General features: G+C 42.0%; 1 protein-coding gene across 3 annotated transcripts in view; it reads left to right on the top strand.

The window, feature by feature from the left end:
- YEATS2 (YEATS domain containing 2) overlaps positions 1-21,134 on the top strand; it is a 1,703,429-nt gene extending 1,682,295 nt beyond the window's left edge. For all 3 annotated transcript variants that reach the window (XM_044070010.1, XM_044070009.1, XM_044070008.1), the window contains one exon: positions 19,441-21,134. In XM_044070010.1, coding sequence (XP_043925945.1) covers positions 19,441-19,567 — 127 coding nt within the window. In that variant the 3' untranslated portion in view covers positions 19,568-21,134. The remainder of the gene's footprint in view (positions 1-19,440) is intronic.
- Positions 21,135-21,386: the final 252 nt, after the last annotated feature.

Raw genomic sequence — 21,386 nt, 5'->3', positions numbered from 1 at the left:
GTATACACTTGCAACTTTAGCAGTAAGGGCTTTAAATTGCCAGTTTCACATGCTTAAGTACCAACAATATTTAATGGCTCAGTTAAAACAGAAAATGCTTGCAAGCTCAGACGCTCCTGATTGTAAAGAAATGCAGGATTTATTGCATGCAGTTGAACAGGTGGGAAAACATACTCTGCAATGTGGTTTTGATTCTTTAGAGGCCTCTCGTAGAGCCGCATTTACAGGTTCTGTGATTCGAAGACATGCTTGGTTAAAAGAACAGAGTTTACCTGATCATGTTAAGGCAAAATTATTGAATGTTCCTTTACAGTATGATACCTTGTTTGGTGTTAAGGCAGAAGAGGTGTTAAAGAAAACGGAGGATAAAGCTAAATCTATGCAAACAGTCAAGGATTTCTTACAGGTACAGCCACCTCGATTTAGCAGAAATTGGCCAACAAAGAATTGGTCCTTTCCAGTGTCAGACAGGCCACAGAGAGGCAGATCTCAACCCCAAGGCTTAAACAGACAACGACAGTGGGGCACCTCAACCCCAAAAGGAGGTGAGGACAAGTCTCAACCTTACAGGAAACAGTCCCAATGACTTTCCCCTTCGTACGCCAAGCACTTCCCTTTTGGAAGCCCCCTTAGGGGGAAAACTAGCACTTTTTTCACAAAACTGGCAAACAATCACCCAAGACAAATGGGTTCTGAATATTGTGTCTCAAGGTTACAGGTTCCACTTTCATACTTTACCAAGGTTAAAAGGAATGCCAGACCTGCCACAAAATCAATGGGCAGAAGCACAAAAACAAATTTCAGCCCTCATGGACATGACAGCTATTCAAAAAGTACCACAACAGGAACAAGGACAAGGATTTTACTCAAGACTCTTCCTTGTCCCCAGAAAGGACAAGGCCTGGAGGCCCATACTAGACCTTTCAGTTCTAAATACTTACCTGGACATTCCGAAATTCAAAATGTTGACATTACAGCAGCTTCTACTTCATGCTGGGCAAGAAGTCTTGGCGTGTTACTCTGGACCTTAGAGGCATACCTGCATGTCCCTATCAGACAAAATTGCAGAAGATACCTCAGATTCAAAGCTGGTACAATGCACTACCAATTCTCTGCACTGACCTTTGGCTTATCTACTGTGCCCAGGGTCTTCACAAAGTGCCTGGCACCAGTAATTGCATTTTGCAGACAAAAAGGAATTCAAATATATCCATACCTGGACGACTGCCTCATTCAAGCAGAGACAAAGGACATTCTTCTACAGCATCTGGCATTTGTAAAAAGTTGCTAATTTCTCTAGAGTACACAGTAAACGAAAATAAGTCAAAACTAGTGCCCTCACAACAGATTATATTCCTGGGTGCCAGCTTAAATACAATGGCCCAGATGGCTTACCTCACGCCAGACAAACAAGTTCAACTAACTCAATATTTTCAGTTACTGGCAAAAAAGTCCCATCTCCCTGCAAGAAAAATTCTGCAGGCCCTGGGATTCATGGCATCCTGCATACTACTAATACCATATGCCAGACTGCATATGAGGAAATTACAATGGTACCTAAAAAGTGTTTGGACTCGACACTCTCACAGTTAGAAGCAGTAATACCAATGATTCCCTGCCTACAACAGGAGTTTCGATGGTGGGCACAGGCATGTCACCTAAACAAGGGTCAGCCTTTACCCTACCCACAGCCAGGCAGACTCTAACAACAGATGCTTCGGATTACGCCTGGGGAGCACACATGGCAGGAAAATGCATTCAGGGCAAGTGGACCACAGACCAGATGCATCTTCACATCAATCAAAAAGAGATGTTGGCTGTTCAAAATGCCCTAACAGCTTTCAAGGACCTTCTGCATCCAGGACAGTTATTATTAAAGACAGACAACACCACAGTAATGTGGTACATAAACAAGCAAGGGGGCACTCATTCTTATCCCCTATGCAGACAAGCCATGACCTTGTGGAACACAGCTCTAACGTATCAAGTTCACCTGCAAGCACAATTCCTGCCAGGAAAGAAAAATACTCTGGCATACGATCTAAGCAGAAATATCATGGACCCTCATGAATGGAAATTGAATCCACAAATCTTCAGCATGGTAACGCAAAAATGGGGATGCCCAGACATAGATCTTTTTGCCACCCCACTGAATTGCCAACTACCAAGATTCTACATAAGGACTTGTCACACACAAGCATGGAAAGTGGATGCTCTTTTGTTCAGCTGGAAAAGCCTAAAAGTTTATGCCTTCCCGCCACTGCCTCTCCTTTCAAAGGTACTCCTAAAAGCCAGACAAGAAAAACCACAGATGATCCTGATTGCTCCAGACTGGCCACGCCAGCACTGGTACCCTATCTTAAGGAACTTAGCTCAAGACCCACCATGGATTTTGCCTCAAATTCCGCACCTTCTGACTCAACAAAACAATCAGATCCTGCACGGTCAGCTCAAAACCCTAAACCTGGCTGCATGGCAGATTCATTAGTCAAACAGGCAACACCTCTCTCTAAAGCTGTTATGGGTGTCATTTTGGAGTCCAGGAGGCCTAGCACCAGGAAAGCTTACTCAGAAAAATGGAAGAGATTCTGCACCTGGAACCAGGCTCAAAGCCTTGACCCTCTTGTCCCAAACATTCCTCAGATTTTACAATACTTAACTGAGATGCTGGACAGAGGCCTATCCTTCTCATCAATTAAGATCCACGCCTCTGCCATTTCAGCACATTACAACACGGATCCTCCTTTATTCTCTCACCCCTTGCTAAAGCAGTACCTCAGAGGGGCTAAAACATAAGACCGCCCCGGAGAGCACCAACACCAACTTGGGACCTCAATTTCGTTTTGGAAAAACTGACCCTGCCACCTTTTGAGCCAGCCAATACAGCCGATCTAAAATTTTTATCATGGAAAACAGCTCTGCTCCTGGCAGTAACTTCAGCACGAAGAGTCTCAGAGCTACAGGCATTAATGTCAGTGGAACCTTTTATAATTTTTCATCAGGACAGGGTTTCTTTAAAGACAAACCCTACCTTTATGCCAAAGGTAGTATCTAGTGTGGCTCTTAACCAAACCATCCATTTGCCAACTTTTTATCCAAACCCCCAGAATAAAGGGGAGAAACTTCTGCATTCTTTGGACATACACAGGCAGCTACGCTTCTACTTGGACAAAACAAAAGCTTTCAGGAAAACTGAGCAACTGTTTGTAGCATATGCTGCAGGATCACAGGGCAAGGCTGTCTCAAAGCAGACTATATCCAAATGGATAGGACACTGTATTCGTTACTGCTACACACAGGATGGAAAATCAGTCCCAAATAACATTAGGCCACATTCCACCAGGGCAACAGCCACTTCATCAGCCTTTCTCAGAGGAGTACCTACCAAGGAAATTTTGAAGGCTGCAACTTGGAGTTAAGTGCACACCTTTACCAAGCATTACCACTTGCCTCTTTACTCTAAATCCAGAGCAGGATTTGCCACTGCAGTTCTGCAGGGCCTCATAGCCAATCCTAACTCTTTATAGACCAGCCACCCAACCTTAGCTTTGGGATTCTACCCAAATGTGATGACTGCAGCAGTGTAACACGATGAACATAGTACAGTTTTGTACCTACCATAAATGTAGATGTTCGAGTGTTCACACTGCTGCAGTCCAGGTTACCCTCCCTCCATCCCCTCTGAACTACCTGGACCTATCTATACCTTTCTATCCTATACAACCTTTGTGGTGTATTTGCTTGTAACTGAAGGTATTGTTTTTATTTTATATGTATATTTTTTATTAACAATATGTATTGCGTACTTGCTTGGAGGCACCTGACATCTGCGGCAGGATAACCCAAGTGTGATGACTGCAGCAGTGTGAACACTCGGACATCTACATTTATGGTAGGTACAAAACTGTACTTTTCTGTACCTGGTCCTCTATGTCTCTTAAAAGGCCCAGACAGCAGGAGTCCTCTGTTGAGGTTTTGGATTCTGAGGAAGATTCCTTGACATACTCTTCACACATTCCTTCTCCTTTCGATTATGAGTCTGAGGAGGAATATTCCATCAGTCTAGACTCTCCCTTAGAAGAACTCTCCTTTTGGGGATACTATTTCTCATTTGATGGAATATTTCAAATGCAACTCTTCTCAAGTTTCTGATATTCAAAAGAGGTACAGTAAACACTCAGTTTACCAGCATACATGGGGATTGGTAGATGCCAAATAACTGTAGTTTCTGGTTGCTTGAGAGTTACTGTTAAAGATAGGTGTGACTAATACTGTACCTTATAGTATTTGTTTTTTTGACTTGTTCTCAGGTTGGAAAGAGAGGGAATTTATTCCTGTCTTCTTTTTTAAAACTCTAGAAATGTAAGGTATGTTTCTGCAGGTGAAAAACAGAAAGTGCAACACATGAAGATTGTACTGTATTTCTTCAATTTATTTCATTTTTTTTTTTTTTTTTTTTTTTTTTTGCTGGTTGCTTGAGAGTGTCGGTTAACTAAGAGTTTACTCTATTATGAATTGCTCCAGATGGATTAGCTCAACCCCACTCTCTGCTTTACCTCCAGACTTGGCTGCCCTCTTAGATACTTTTTGGTGGCCTCTGATTCCCAACCTTCATCCCCTAAGAAACCTGATAGATTTTACAAGGTGCCTGATGATTGTAAGCTTTTGTATAGATGTCCTTATGCTGATCCCTCTGTAGTGTCTTTCCCTTCTGACAAACCTTAAGCCATCCACTAAACTACTACATTCTGATAAGGACAGTAAAGCCATGGAATGTTTAGGCAGATAGGTAAATGCTGCTGCCACCTTGGCTTGTAGGGATATTAATTACCAGACTGATATGACCAGGTATGTTTTAGCCCTTCTTTCTTAAGCTTCTCAGGCAATTTCTGACCACCCTGGTTTAGAAGGGAAGGTCTCAGCCCTTTCTTTACAGGGTTCTACCTCTCACGTGGTGTGCCACTCAATTAAATGCAGTTATGATGCAGCTGATGCTTCCTCTAGGGCTGCTGCATTTGGTTCTATTTTGTGATGTTATGCTTGGCTTCGTTTCCAGTCCTTACCGGATGAAATTAAGGCTAAATTGTTGGATTGCTCTTCTTAAAAAGAACATTTTTGGTTCTGCTGCTGCTAAGCTCTTAAAGTCCCTCAATGATAAAGTCAAGGCTTTGCAGGAAGTGAAACATAATTTTGTGTCTCCTATCCCTAAATTCCAGAGGAATTGTCCATCCAAATCTGCTTTTATTCACAGACAACTGCACCCTCCTTCTAATGGTAAAAAATATGTACTCTCAGCCCCCATGCCTGGTTTACTTTTCCCTTCTTCTTGTGTCTCTCCCCAGTTGGTTAAGGGTCACTCAAGACTCTTGGGTTTTATCCATCATCTGTCAGGGTTATTTCATGGTATGAAAATCCCTTCCTCCTTTTCTGGGCATCCTTCAGCCTCCTCAGGAACAGCTTCCTTTCTTTCCAGAACTGCTTCAGGGCCTTTTGGCTCAGGGCAGCATTCAAGTTGTGCCCCCTGCCCAAGAAGGGAAAACGTTTTATTTTGTGAAGTTTCTGTTTCCCAAAAAGGAGGGCATCTGGAGACCCATTCTGGACCTTTTAATTAGCTCAGCACCTTTCTAGAAGTCCTCTCCTTTTGGATGTTGACCCTTCAAACCCTGTTCCCTCTACTACTACTTTTCAGGCCTTCTTGGTATCCCTGGTCCTCAAGGATGCTTATCTTCACATCCCCATTAATCCTCTTTTCAGGAAATGTTTTTGTTTCCGTGCCTTTTCCTTGCATTTTCAGTTCTCTGCTTGCCCTTTGACCACTCTAGTGCCCCAGAGGTATTCACTAAATGCCTTGCTCTTGTCATTGCCTTTTGCCTTATGAGAGGGGTTTAGATCTTTCCTTATCTAAACAACCTACTCATTCAGGCTTCGTCCGCCAAGGTCCTGCTTCAGCACCTCCAGTTTACAGTTTGTCTTTTACAAAGCCTGGGATTCACTAAATATTTCAGAAGTCAATCCTGGTTCCTTCTCAACATCATATTTTTCGTAGTTGCAGAATACAGACCATTCCTATGCTGACATCCCTGTCTCCACCCAAGGCTCTTTCTCAGATAACCTTCTTCTGTGACAGGCAGGGATTTTCTCCGGGTTTTAGAATTCACGGCCTTCACCATTCCTATGCTACCTGTAGCCAGACTCTATATAAGAAAACTACAGTGGTTCCTCAAGTCATTGTGGCTTCAACACTGTCATCCACTAGATTTCCTAGATGTTCTTCGTGTTTCACTGTTGCAGTCATTACATTTGGGTAATCTGCTGGCAGGTTGCCCTCAGTCGGCCTGAATTCCAAAGTCTTGGGTCCTGCGTCGATTGCCGTCTTCTCTTCCATGACGTCTGGTCGTCAGGGGTATAAAATATGCAACCGACGCCATTGTCTTTAGTCTTTCTTGCCGCGCGGTGCCCAAAGCAGAAGCATTTCGCAAATGGCGGTCGGCTGACTACTGAAATATTCGAGTTTGAGTTTCAGAACTGAAGTCTTCACTAAAGCTTAAGTACCCCGTTGGGGAAACTTTTTCCTTGCTTTTTACCGATGTCAGAAAAAGTTAATAATTGTATTACTTGTGGGAAGCAAGTACCTCATAAGGATTTCCATGTATACTGTATTCCTTGCCTAGGCCCTGATCACAATGTGCCTGGCTGTCAGTTTTGTACTAGATTTAACCAACGCACTATTAAGCGTCGGTATATTTTTGCAGCAAAGTATTTTGGAAACAGATTTAACTAACCAGAAATGTCGTCGGATAGCAATCCGACTACCGGAGTACATAAAAAGCGCAAAGAAAAGGACAGAGAAAGGCAGTCGAGATCCAAAACCGACGACAAAGCTTCTCCTAAGCCAGTCGCAGGTACTCAGTGATGCGCTTTCGCAGCCCCTGATACCCACTACCTTTGAGTCGCAGGCCTCTACCGACACCCATGTGGAGTCAGGTATGCCGCAAGATACTCAAGGTATTGGACCGACTGATGTATCCCCTCGGATCGGTCCGGAGCCACTGAGCAGGCACCGGCTTCTGAGGGTGTATTCAGACCTCAACAGCTGCAAAACCAAAGAGAAAAGCAACTTCTAAAACTAAAAAAATGACGCATGAGCCATGTGCACAGGCCTCTATGCCTAAAAAATAGATGATCAAAATGGCTGAAGACCTTATTACCTTGATCAGGGGTACCCATCCCCCTCCAGATAAGAGGCCTAGGCAGAACACTGATTATGAATCTTTAGATCAGGTTTCTATTTCTTCTGATTCCTGTTCTGATCAGGAATTATCTATACCTCCCTATGAAGATTCTGATGCTGAGGAGTCTATTCCATCTGCATTTCCTCCTGAAGATTATTCATTTGGAGAAACCTTGCATACTTTGAGGGAGCATTTTCACTGGGAAAGTCAAGACTTCACAGAATCAAAAAAGAGGCTCAGGGATTTCCTTCTTCTCCCTCAGCACAAGCCTTTAGCCATTCCCCATTTTAGACATTGTGGATGATGTGTTTTCGGGGTCAAGCTTGTCCCCTGACTTCTTACCTCCGGCTCCCAGTAAGCCTGACAGATATTACAGGGTCCCTAACGGTCATAAATTTTTTTATTTAGAAACCCTGCTGCTGATCCTGAAACTATTTCACAGGGTCCAAAGGGAGTTAAGGCCTCAACAGCAAAAAATCCTACACCCTCTGACAGAGATTCAAGGGCACTAGACAGATGGGGAAAAAAGGTTTATACATCTGCAACCTTGGCAGTCAGGGCCTTAAACTGTCAATTTCATATGCTTAAGTACCAACAACATGGTATGGGATTGCTGAAACAACAAATGATGTTGATTTCAGAATGTGCAGAAAGTAAAGAATTGCAGAAATTTTTGCATACAGCTGAACAACTTTGCAATGTGGTTTTGATTCCTTAGAGGCCTCCTGCAGGGCCGCAGTTACTGGATCTGTAATTAGGAGGCATGCCTGGTTAAAGGAACAAAATTTGCCTGATCATGTTAAAGCTAAATTGCTAGATGCTCCTTTACAGCATGATTCTCTGTTTTGTCTCAAGGCAGAAGAGGTTTTAAAGAAAACGGAAGACAAAGCTAAGTCTATGCAAACTGTTAAAGACTTCTTACAAGTGCAGCCACCAAGATTCAGTAGACACTGGCCTACAAAAAATTGGTCCTTTCCTGTGTCAGACAGAGCCAGGGTTGCCGGATTTCCAGCCCCCCACGTAGGGACAAAAAAAAAAAAAGAAGGTCTCTCACGGCAACTGAAGACCAAAAAAAAAAAAAGAAGGTCTTTAATGCGGAACAGAGTTCCACATTAAAGAACTGAGCTCATTCAGTAGCTCTGCACTAAACACGGAGCTTCTCGTGTTTAATGCATTGCAGTTCCGCATTCAACACAAGTAGCTCCGTGTTTAGCGATTTTTGATTGGCCCGTATACCGGCATATGGGCCAATCAAAACACGGAGCTTCTCGTGTTTAATGCGGAACACAAGAAGCTCCGTGTTTAGCAATTTTTGATTGGCCCGTATGCCAGGTATATGGGACAATCAAAAAAAAAAAAAACACAAACAAAGCGGAGGCTGGCCGGGATTTAAACCGGCAGGGCGGGACTCAGGATCAGGCTGCTGATCCCGGGACAGTCCCGCCCAAATAGGGACGTCTGACAACCCTGGACAGAGCTCAAAGGGGCAAATCCAGACGCCCTAAGGGTTCCAGATGCCAGGCGCAAGATTCATACAGGTCAAAGCAATGGGGCACTTCCACCTCTAAACCTGGAGGAGATAAAGCACAAACCTACAGAAAGCAATCCCAATGACTTCCCTCTTCCTACATCAAGCACTTATCTTTTGGCAGCACCCATAGGGGGAAAATTAGCACTTTTTGCTCAGAATTGGCAGTTGGCACTAAACATCGTATCACAGGGATACAGATTTCATTTCCACACTCTGCCAATGGCAAATGGTTGGCCAGATCTGCCAAAAAATCAATGGGCAGAGGCACAGAAACAGTTTACGTCCCTCATGAATATGGGGGCCATTCAGACAGTACCAGAACAGGAAAAAGGACAAGGTTTTTACTCAAGACTGTTCTTGGTACCCAGAAAGGACAAGGCCTGGCGGCCACTACTGGATTTATCGATTTTGAACACATACCTGGACATTCCAAAACTCAAAATGCCGACTTTACAGCAGCTTCTGCCCATGCTGGGCAAGAATGCTTGGCTGGTGACTTTAGACCTAAAAGAGGCATACCTGCATGTCCCAATAAGACAGTCGTGCAGAAGATACCTCAGATTCAAGGCTGGCTTAATGCATTACCAATTCTCTGCACTGCCCTTTGGCTTATCTACTGTGCCCAGGGTCTTTACAACGTGCCTGGCACCAGTAATTGCATTTTTCAGACAAAGAAGTATACAGATATATCCTTACTTGGATTACTGTCTCATTCAAGCAGAGAACAAGGACACTCTTCTTCGACACCTGGCGTTTGTGAAACATGCCTAGGGTGCACAATAAACGAAAATAAATCACAACTGGTACCCTCTCAAAAGATAACATTCCTGGGTGCAAGCTTGGATACAACTGCCCAGATGGCTTACTTCATGCCAGACAATCAAAGACAACTGACTACTTACGTCAAACTGATGGCAACAAAAACCCAGTCTTCTGCAAGACAAATTCTGCAGGCTGTAAGCTTCATGGCATCCTGCATCCTACTAATTCCATATGCAAGACTGTATATGAGGAAACTTCAATGGTACCTAAAATGTTTATGGAGTCAACATTCACACAGTCTGGAAGCAATGATTCCTCTCGTTCCCTGCCTGCAGCAGGAGTTTCTATGGTGGGCAAAGGCATGTCACCAAAACATGGGACTGCCCTTCACTCTACCCCCCCCCCCCCGCCAGCCAAACTTTAACAACAGATGCATCAGATTATGCCTGGGGGGCACACATGGCAGGAAGATGCATTCAGGGCTTATGGGCACCAAAACAAATGCATCTACATATCAACCAGAAAGATATGCTAGCTGTTCAAAATGCCCTAACAGCCTTCAAGGCCTTACTTCATCCAGGGCAACTACTGATAAAGACGGACAACACCACAGTCATACAAGCAAGGGGGCACACACTCATACCCCCTTTGCAGAATAGCCATGGCACTGTAGGACACAGCTTTGACCTACCCAATATGTCTTCAGACTCAATTCCTGCCAGGAAAACAAAACACTCTGACAGACAATTTAAGCAGAAACCTTATGGATCCTCACGAGTGGAAACTAAATCCACAAGTCTTCAGCATGATAACAGAGAAATGGGGGAGCCCAGACATAGATCTATTTGCTTCTCCTCAAAATTATCAATTGAAAAGATTCTGCACAAGGACTTATCACAGACAAGCATGGAAAGTGGACACCCTACCCTATCTGTTTATGCCTTTCCTCCTCTGCCTCTTCTACCCAAGGTCCTCCTAAAAGTCAGACAAGAGAAGCCAAAGATGATATTAATTGCCCCGGACTGGCCCCACCAATACTGATACCCAATCCTAAGGAACTTGTCTCAATACCCAGCTTGGACCTTGCCTCAGAGACCACAACTACTGTCCCAGCAAAACAATCAGATCCTGCACAATCAACTACAGACTCTGAACAATCAACTACAGACTTTGAACCTGGCAGCATGGCTAATCATATAGTCATACAAACAACACCTCTCAGTAAAGCGGTGATGGATGTCATTTTGGAAGCCAGGAGGCCTAGTACTAGAAAATCATATGCTGACAAATGGAAGAGATCCTGTGCTTGGAATCAAGCACAATGAACTGATACATCAGAACCAGATATTCCTCAGATATTACAATACTTAACTGAGATGCTTGACAAAGGCCTATCTTTCTCATCAATCAAAATTCATGCCTCTGCCTTTTCGGCTCATTACAATACAGAGCCACCAATCTTTTCTCATCGTTTACTAAAACAGTATCTTAGAGGAGCCAAAAATGTAAGGCCTCCTAGAAGATCACCATTACCTGCATGGGACCTCAATTATGTGTTGGAAAAGTTCACCTTGCCACCATTTGAACCAGCGGCTACCGCTGATCTAAAGTTCTTATCATGGAAAACAGCTCTGCTACTAGCAATTACTTCAGCAAGAAGAGTTTCAGAGCTACAGGCCCTCATGGCTGTAGAGCCTTTTATCATATTTTACACAGACAGGGTGTCTCTGAGGACAAATCCTACTTTTAAGCCTAAGGTGGTTTCCAGTGTGGCTCTTAACCAAACAATTCATTTGCCAACTTTTTATCCAAATCCGCAGAACAAGGGGGAGAGAATTCTGCATTCCTTGGACTTACACAGACAGCTAAGATTCTACTTGAGCAGGACTAAAGCTCTAAGAAAAACTGAGCAATTACTAGTGTCATATGCTGCAGGATCAGAAGGAAAGGCTATTTCAAAGCAGACAATTTCAAAGTGGATACACCACTGCATCCGTTTCTGCTACTTACACCATGGTAAACCTGTGCCCAAGGGCATTAGGTCTCATTCCACTACAGCTGCAGCTACTTCAGCAGCCTTTCTCAGAGTAGTGCCAACCAAAGACTTTCTAGCAGCTGCTACTTGGAGTTCTGTTCACACCTTTACAAAGCATTACCATTTGCCTCTCTACTCTAAATCCAGGGCAGGCTTTGCCACTTCAGTGCTGCGCAGGGCCTTATAGCCGCACCTAATGCTGTTTAGCTCCAGCCTCCCAACCATAGCTTTGGGATTTTACCCAAATGTAATGACTGCAACAGGGAAACACGAAGACCATAGTACAGTTGTGTGCACTTACCATAAATGTAGATGTTCGAGTGTATTCACTGTTGCAGTCCAGGTTACCCTCCCGCCATCCCCCTGTCATTCTGAAATGTATCTTCTCTATCTTCTACAACCTATATTGTGGTGTATTTGCTTTGTAGATGAAGGTAAAGTTTATATTGTTGCATGTGTGTGTGTGTGTATATATATATATATATATATATATATATATATATATATATATATATAATTTTGCTACCTTTGTGGGGGCACCTGACATCGGGGGCAAGAAAAACTAAAGAAAATGGCGTTGGGGGCAAGAAAAACTAAAGAAAATGGCGTCGGCTGTATGTTTTATACCCCTGACAACCTGACATCATGGAAGAGAAGACAGCAACTGGCGCAGGACCCAAAACTTTGGAATTCAGGCCGACTGAGGGCAACCTGCCAGCAGATTACCCAAATGTAATGACTGCAACAGTGAATACACTCGAACATCTACATTTATGGTAAGTGTACACAACTGTACTTTCCTTTCCTTCCACCTCAAACTATAACTTCAATATTGTATTCATTAGGTTTCTCTAAACCCAGGATTTCCTTTTCAACCTTCTGTCTTATCTCAGGAACTTTTTTCGGATGCCTCGGACCAGGGATGGAGAGCCTGCTTCAGTTCCCTCAAGGTCCAGGGTCTCTGCCTTCCTCATCAGAGGTCAGATCACATCAACATAAAGGAGATGAGAGCTTTCCTTTAAGCTTGTCAGGTTTTTCATTCCCTCTTTCTTCTGGGCCTCTCAAAGTCTTCATAGACAATACCACAGTCGTGGTATATCAAGAAGCAAAGGGGGGCATGGCCCTACCTTCTTTGCAAACTTGCTGTTCAGGTCTGTTATCTAGCTGTTCAGTATTGAGTGACTCTTGAGGCTGTCTACATCCCTTCAGAGCAAAATGTAGTGTCAGGCGTCTTGAACTGGTCCAGTACACAGGCTCACAAATGGATGTTTCACAGAGATCTGTTTCTGGACATTGTCCATCAGTGGGATACTCCACAGGTAAATCTTTTTGCCTCCCCTCTGAACAGAAAACCATCTTTTCTGTGCCAGAGCTAGATTGCATCCTGAAATATGGAGGCTGAATGGCCAAAAGATTGAACTGGTATGTACTGGTATAACTTCAATAATGTATTCATTAGGTTTCTCTAAACCCAGGATTTCCTTTTCAACCTTCTGTCGTATTTCAGGAAGTCCAGGGTCTGTATTACACCCTCAAACTCACAGGAGTTTGAACGATGTAATATCGAACCAGGAAGTTCGAAAACCAAAAAGTACGAAAACACAGAACAAAAAACAAAAAGTACGAAAACACAGAATGCCGATTCCCAGGGGAAAAAATCGCTATTCCGGTACCAAAAAATATATATATGTACACTTTAAACTTAAACTAATGTGGGAAGCTGTGCCCCCCCCCCCCACACTTAAATATACCAACTCCGAGATCGTACCACAGTGGAGGAAATAGCAAAGCTGTGAAAACGGCCCACCGATTTTTTTCCCACGGAAAAAAAATCTGTGTTCCGTGGCTTCACTATTTTCGCATTTCGTACATATGGGTTCGATATTACAACATTCAGACTCCTGTGAGTTCGACATTGTAATATAGACCCCTAAGTCCAGTATGCTATTTCTTGGAATGTTCCCTTTTCTCCCAGGTATGGCGATCTGTGAGTTTGTATATACAAGGTCAGGAGATTGGGGGGGGGGGGCTTGCTCCCCAGCAAAAAGACGTTTAAGGAGAAGAGCATTTTTTTTAAATTTATTCTTCTCCTGTGTTAATGGTCTTTTTTTTTCCATCTTGTCAGCATTCAATAGGGAGCCATTTCAACTAGCGCATTATCTAATGTTACATCAGTAATTGTAGTTTGAAAAAAAATGTCTACTTTAGAAATGTTGTTGTTATACTCCAGCAGGTAACTGGTGTTAGTCTTTGTAAGGTTAACTACAAAAACAGAATGTTAGATTTATGGTCACCTTGTACAGCCAGATTGATTGAGTAAACTGTGCCTGAGTAATGATTTCCAGATGTGAAGTAACACAGCATTACTTTGTTAATTTGAAGACAGCATGCAGATTACATAAAAACACTGAAAATTAATCTTTGATGCCAAGCATAGTCTGATATAATGTAGTAGCAAGTGTATGTGCTTTAACCGAAGTAATTATTGAATCTGTTATAGTGCCACTGATTAAGCTGGTATATGCAAAACAGCATTTATATCACAATTACCGAGAAGTAAAGATAATATGCTGTTTCACAGTGGGATATATGCTTCTGCAAAGTGGTGCTATATCCAGCAAGTTGGAGTCTTGTGCATAGTGATTGAACAGTTATCTTTGTTAATAGGAAACATGTGTCAGGCTTTATTATGTTTGATATTTTATGTTCCTGCCTACTGCCGTAAGTCAACAAATACCTTGTGTGAGAGGCATGCCTTGTTATGTAATGTGTTTTTATTTGGTTAATTCATAAATAAATGTTTGCAAAGAGGTTTGTCACACACAATCTGTACATCAACAGCACTTTGCAAAGGGGTAGAATTTTTTGATAACATGTACCATGCAGATAAGGAATTGAAGTCGCTTATAACTGACCTGTGAATCTGACAACATAGAGTAATAATCTACAAAGTGTGTTTTCTGACTTCATCTATAAATTTAGGGAAGTTAACTAGACACCAACATTTCCTAAATGAGACACAACTAGCTAAATACATGAGACTTGGCACTGAGGTTACACTTGATATGAATTAGTATTTTTGTTGTACCAGATGCATGCTCTTTTTTACCTGTTTAGGAATCCAGATGTAGATTTGGAGAACTCTTTGCTTAGGAGCTTCTTAGAAACTGTTTCCCCTTGGAGAACTGCACTGTCATCATACATCGTGAATATTTTTACATTCTGGTTGTTCAAGCTGCCTATGAGAGAGAGACAAGTCATTAGATTAACAAAGGAAGACTAAAATATAAATTACATAACCATTTCTGTCCTTCATTGCTGCCAGATAAACACATCCTCCAAGGCAGACAAACTGAGAGTATAGGTACACTTGAACATTGTACTTAACAAAAAGCCAGGCAACTGCAGTTATCAGGTTCTACCGCAGTCAAAAGCAAGTGTTATAATGGGATGCTGTGAAAGTCAGGCAATGCGTTTTTTTGCAATTTAGATAGAAGTAAAACATTTATTAAGTTCACTTACAGTGTCTAGCTGCAACATTCCTTTCTGGGTAGCTTTGAATTTAGTTGACACTCCTAATCTGATGCATCAGATGAGTTTATCTGTAAAGGGTACATGGGTTCAGGAAGATGGATCAGTTAAATTTCTGTCGTTTACAAAGTAAGAATGGTGCTGTGGTTGCCAAACAGGCACTATAGTCATTTTGTAAGTATAATGTCATATTCATCATATAGTTCACTATTGTATTAGTTCTAATACTTGGAACCTAATGCCATAGCATAGACAGATAAAACCCTGACTGCAGTCCTGGCTACTTAACCTTGATTAGTGGCTTATGTGTCTGAGGCACTGGACAGTGGAGAATGGGAGTGCCTATCCAGGTGGGGAGGGCATATACTCTTTTACACGTCATGGTTGATCTCCAGAGGAGAATTGGGACATGCAGGGAAGTGATGTCCTTAGGGAGATGTGGGCAGTCACTGAAATCACCATGAAAGCAGGATGATATACCAGTATGCCCCATTGCACATCTGTCCCTTTTTAATTTCTCCAAGTCGTTTGGGTGTCTAATACCATGATGCGAATGGACCCTATTCCTAAGTCAAACTATGATTAAAGTTCATGAAATTAGTATTGTTTCAGTCTTTGATGTTAGCCAGAAGTGCTCTTTGCAGCACCCACAACATGCCCAGTAATAATTTTCATTTTTTTTACCTCAGACTCAAAGCATTAGGTTCTCATTTCCAGTTTGTTTTCTTGCCATTTGACTAATCTGCTGCAGCCAGGATGCTCACAAAGTGTCTTGGTCCAGTGATTGCCTTCTGTAGATCCAAGGGTATTCACATTTACCCTTACCTAGATGAGCACCTTATTCAGGCACCAGGCCTAGAGCAGATGTAGATAGCTCTACAGTTTACTCTTACCTGCTTCAGATAGCTAGGATTCTCTCAGGATTTGCATTTGCCAAAAATTCCAGGTATAACTTAGAGACAAATGCTGTTCCTTGCAGCCGTACTGAACACTACAAACCAGAAGGCCTTTCTCCACTTTCAAAAGGACCTATTCCTGACCAAGTGTTCCAGTTCCATAGCACAGCAAACTCTGATTACTACAATGGAGTTTCTCAGAACAGTGGGGTACATGATCTTCTCACTTCTGATGGTACCAAGAGCAAGGTTTAACATGATAAAACACCAGTGGCACCCCAAAATAAATAAATAAGTAAATTGCAGATGATGCCATCATGTCTGATCCCTATAGTGCCCTTTCTCTTCTACTCTGTATCAAGAAAGAGTTGTCTTGCTGTATGCAACAGGTGAGCTTCAACCTTGGAGTTTCATTCTGGCTAGGGTCAGAAATCCAGAGGGTCACCACAGATTTATCGTACATAAGCTGAGGGGAGGAGCATACTCAGGGGAAGATTAGTGACTTCATTATCAAAAGCCTTCAAATCTGTTTTGTAGTTAGCGATCCATCATATCCTCACAGACAACAAAGTTATGTGGTGGATGTCTTTTGCTGGCTGGCTGGCAGTGAAGTCATGTCACTTGGCTCATGAATCAGGAACGTCTCTCACAACATCTTACAGCCCTTCTTAGGAAAACATTTTGGCAAAACAGTGGCAGTCTCACAAGAATGGATGCTGTACATGGATGTTTTTTCTGGATTTGGTCTGTATATGGGGTGTGCTAGAACTAGAATTTTTTTGCTTCTGCAGAAAGCCAGCATCTCCAAAAAATGTGTACCAGGATACCAGTTGCAGGGGCATGGACAGCGGATGCCTTGTTAGTAAGCTGAGCAGGCCTAATTCTGTACACCTTTCCTCCAGTCCTTCTTATTCTCAGGCTAATATAGAAGATAAAGGCAGGCAAGCCAGAAAATGCTACTTACAGCTACTCTTTGGCTGAGACTTTGTATGTACATTTGCATCAATGTGTGAACCTCTTGACACAAACCAAGGGGATCACTTGTGTCCCTGAACCTCAAGGCACTATGGGTGACAGCTTTGGATGATCTAGTTTTCATTCCCTTTTAGCACAGTTTACAAGGATAGGTTTTCTATCTTAAACCAGACTAGGAAACTAAGTACAAGGAGGTAGTGGAAAAGATTCTCCCTTTAGTGCCGGAGGAGGGGGTCTGGACCTGGATAGCTGTCAGACCTTTACAGATGAAGATTATCTTACGATTGGTGAACGTGCATATGTCTGCAGTTTCAGCATGCTTTTCATGGGAGCCCCTTTTTTCTGTTACCGGTAAAGCAATTCCTTAAGATGGCCCTGCAGTTGAGACCACCCAAGAAGGAAATTTCTCCACCATGGAAGCTCAGTTATGCCATCAAGATGGTTAACATTACTACCCTTTGAGCAAACTACTGCACCTCCCCCCAACAACCACCAAGTACCTGACCTGGAAAACTGTCTTTTTATTGGCCATTACTACTTGCCACTTGTATTTCAGAACTGCAGGCCATGATGTGCAAACATCTCTTTCTTATCTTCCACAAGGATATAGTCATTGTTCATACTAGTCCCACATTCGTGCTCATAGTGGTGACATAATTGTCCCTAAAGCAGGCCATTCAGCTCTCTTGTTTTATATTACTCCACAGAACAAGGAAAAATGAATCTTGCATACCATGGTTTTGTAGAGAGAGTTGAGATTTCAGGTTGAGATGATTAAGAGAGAAAATAAGTCAGACCAGTTATTGATATCCTTTGTAAATGGGAGTGTGGGCTGGGGATGAATTGTCCCCAGACAGGCCATTTCTAGATGGCTAGCTTATGGCATCTGCTTTTATTACTCCTTCTATGGCATGTCTGATCCACTGTGTGACCGCCACAGCAGCCACTAGTGCCTTCCTTGGGGGAATTCAGCACCCTGGCCATTTTGGAAGCAGCTTGTTTGGTCAACTTGTCCATGCCTCTTCCGAACATTATAACCAGGATATTGCTTTTAAAGGCAAGGCAGGATTTACCATAGCCGTCTTACTAGAACTGCTGCAACCAACACATTCTCAGATCCAGCCACTCACTAGTCATAAAGCACTGGAAGTCTTCCCAAGTGTTGTCACTACTGCAGCAGTGAGCAGTACAATGAACTGGGCCACAATTCTAGATGTTCAAGTATGTATATTGTTGCAGTAATATCTCCCTCCCTCTTCTTTATTTACTGTGGGAGTCCTGGGTAACTAGTCACCTTTCACCTTTCTTTTTCCTTTTCCTCTCTTTTACACCTACAGGGGTGCCGCCTTTCTGGTTGACCTAGAACTTGGAAAGGTAACTCTGATGTTTCTTTTGATTAAGCTGCCGTACCTGGGGGCATGTTCCACCTAGGTGGACCATGCTGAGGTCTCAACCTAGATCCTTGGAAACTGTCATGGCAAGAAAGTGTAGATGTGGTTGAAAGATGCATGTTTTGTACCAAAGATGTGCTGATGTCCAGATAGGAGGGTTTCTTCCCAGCTTTTGCAAAATTGTGGAAGTTGGGCTAGACATCAGGCCTTCTGCAGCAAGTCTTACCACTACTGCAACAGAGAACATACTTGAATGTTAACAAAAATGGTCAAGTTCCTAACACAACTGTATTTTTTCCATTGTTTGTCCAACCAGCTGTTGACCACTGCAGAAGAGTCATTCTATGAGGTGCATGGCTACTTCATGTGCTTGTTTCCAGAATATGCCCTTTACAGGCATTTCTACCATCACCACATGGTCTTCATTACATGCCTTTACACAATATTATACTTAGGATCTCCTCTTTAGGGATTTATTTTCCTTTAAGCATGTCTGTGCTGCAAGATTCTACCATCTAATCATTCTGTTTTTCAAATGTTATTATTTACTTCCTCCTTAGAGGTTGGGTAGTGATGGATACTGCTGAAAATTCTTCTCGGTTGTAAATCCACTCCAGAGGGATTATTGAACTAAGGTATTACTTGCACTTCGTAACTTTATATATTTTAACTTGTCTTCTGCCTGCAGGTGAAAACTTCCTCATGTTCAGTGGGTTTAAGAATGGAGGGTTATGCAGCTGCAGAGGACACCCCCTCCTCTGAAACTGAGATGTGGCAGTATGCACTATTGAAGGAGTGTACCATACCATGGCATCATCAAAAGAGCGTAAGAGCACTCAGAGGAAAGCAATATCAGCTTTAGAGGGCCGTCTTAAAGATCAGCTGATATGAGGAGTATTCTTATATCTGTTTGCACTCTGTGTTAAGGTAATTGTTTTTGGTAGTGAAGGAAAATGAGATGACGTATGTTAAGTACTAGAGACTGAGTACTTATACCCGTTACTTCAGTTTGTTACAGTGGTTTCCTCTCTGAAAACTATATTGATCAGTGTTGTATGTCTGGTGTTTTTTTTTTTCTGTTACCTAGAGTCCCAAGAGAAGTCTCTGCTGTAAACATTCATCAGGCTATCTGTAGTATTCCTGAGTTTGATTTCCTCACAAACAAGTTCATGGGCCACCTTAATGAGGAGAGATACGCTGGACCAAGCCAGTAGAAAACACAAAGCATCCACTTCAAATGCCAGAGCATTAGAGCCGACTGATATGCCAAGGTTGATGAACATACCTCACGCCAAGTTTGAAGTAAACAGGGAAAACAGTAGCGGCAGTATTTAGAAAGTCCTTGAAAATGCCACGCTTTACAAAAGTCATTTGCTTTCTTTACAGTGAAGTATTGAAACCTAGTAAGTACCAAGTGAGAAGAATTGCTACACAGGCTCGGTGGAAGAAGTTATCATGCCTTTGTCTAGGCATTTAACTGTAGTAATCAGTATTCTTCTGAGAACTATATAAGGTGTTGTCACCTTTTATGTGTCTACATTTTTGTTGACTTAGTAACTTGAGCTGAATTTGCTTAGAAGTGAAAAAGAGAGGTTCAGAAGACCCTTTCTTGCTTTAAACTTTGTGGCAAAATCTGTGAAGCTTTAACTCAAGACTAGTTTTGTTAATGTCCTGGAAACACTTGAACTGGTACACAGAATGACTATTTTGATAATTAGTTACCAGTGCTCTCCACATGCCAGGTATTCAAAGGAGGAGCCACAAAACCTCTGGGATAAATTCTGAGTTTGCAGGAGATGTTGTTGACAGCATAATATCGACTTGTTTGTTCTGTGAACTTGAGCAAAGTATAACCAACAGTCATACATCTTTTATTTCTTTTAGTTGACTGAAGTCTAGGGCCAGTGTATGGGAAAGATTTACTGATTATGAGGCAGTTTGTATGCCGTGATTACTGATTTATTAACTCTAGCACTAAAGTACAGAAACAGCACATGATCTGTGAAGCAGTTAAAAAGTGTTGTGTACTTGATAAAAAGAAAGAAAATAAGACGTCAGCATGTCATCCCTTTATGCAATATTGCATTTATATAAACAGCTACAGAAACAAAACTGTGTACACTTAGGAATTGTGCATATTGCCATACTTTTTGGAAAATGTTACAAAATAGTAATAGTTATGCAAATTGGACATCTTGGATAAAATTAATTTGCACAAGCTTTCATTTAATTACCAAATTGAGTGTTTTTGCATTATATCATGTTTTCCGTTTTAGAAATTATAGCCCTTGATCAGTATATATTTTTATACACATTTTAGCAGCTATTTCTGGTTATCTGATATCTTTACTTTTCTCTCATGTTTAGTAGATTTTTTTGTAACCTGATATTTGATCAAATCAGACTCACAGGCACCCCCAGCTGATATCATCCTACTTGCTTCTTATACCATAAAGTTTTTCTATAACCAATACCAATTCCATTTTGTGAAATAACTTGGTTTTGTAGGCCCTGTTCAAGTTCAGTGGCCAGGAGTATGCTTATGAATCAAACTCTAGAATACATAGCCTAGGCATATATTGTATTTGTTATAAATATAACAGTTAATATTTTGTAGTTTAATAATCTCACCTTTCATACTACACGGAAGTAAACATAAAATTGCCATTTACTGTATTTCATGTACAGCTGTATAGTGGATGGGTAAGTCATACCTCTAGTTTCAAATGCAGAAACATTGCATATTGTTAATAAAAAAAAAGAAAGAAAAGAAAAAAGTTGTTGGTTCAGTGTTTCCAGTTCTTTTGATTCTTTCCAGCATGAGTCATTGTTCGTCAGAGATGAAATTGCCTTTCAAAGCTACTATCAGGCCCTTGAAAAGTGAGTATTTCACTGCTTTGGAATTCTCCACTGTATTATGCACAGTGTTTTTACAAGTAATGATCACTGCTCATGTTAATGTCAGAAAGAAAATAGAACTGTAACAGTCTGTCTTGTGTCAAGCTGTATTCTACATGTTGGTGCAAATATTCA

This window comes from Protopterus annectens, chromosome 4.part1 (assembly GCF_019279795.1).
Source record: "Protopterus annectens isolate FY-2018-M chromosome 4.part1, PAN1.0, whole genome shotgun sequence".
NCBI lineage: Eukaryota > Metazoa > Chordata > Ceratodontiformes > Protopteridae > Protopterus > Protopterus annectens.
This window is presented reverse-complemented; position numbering and strand designations above follow the sequence as displayed.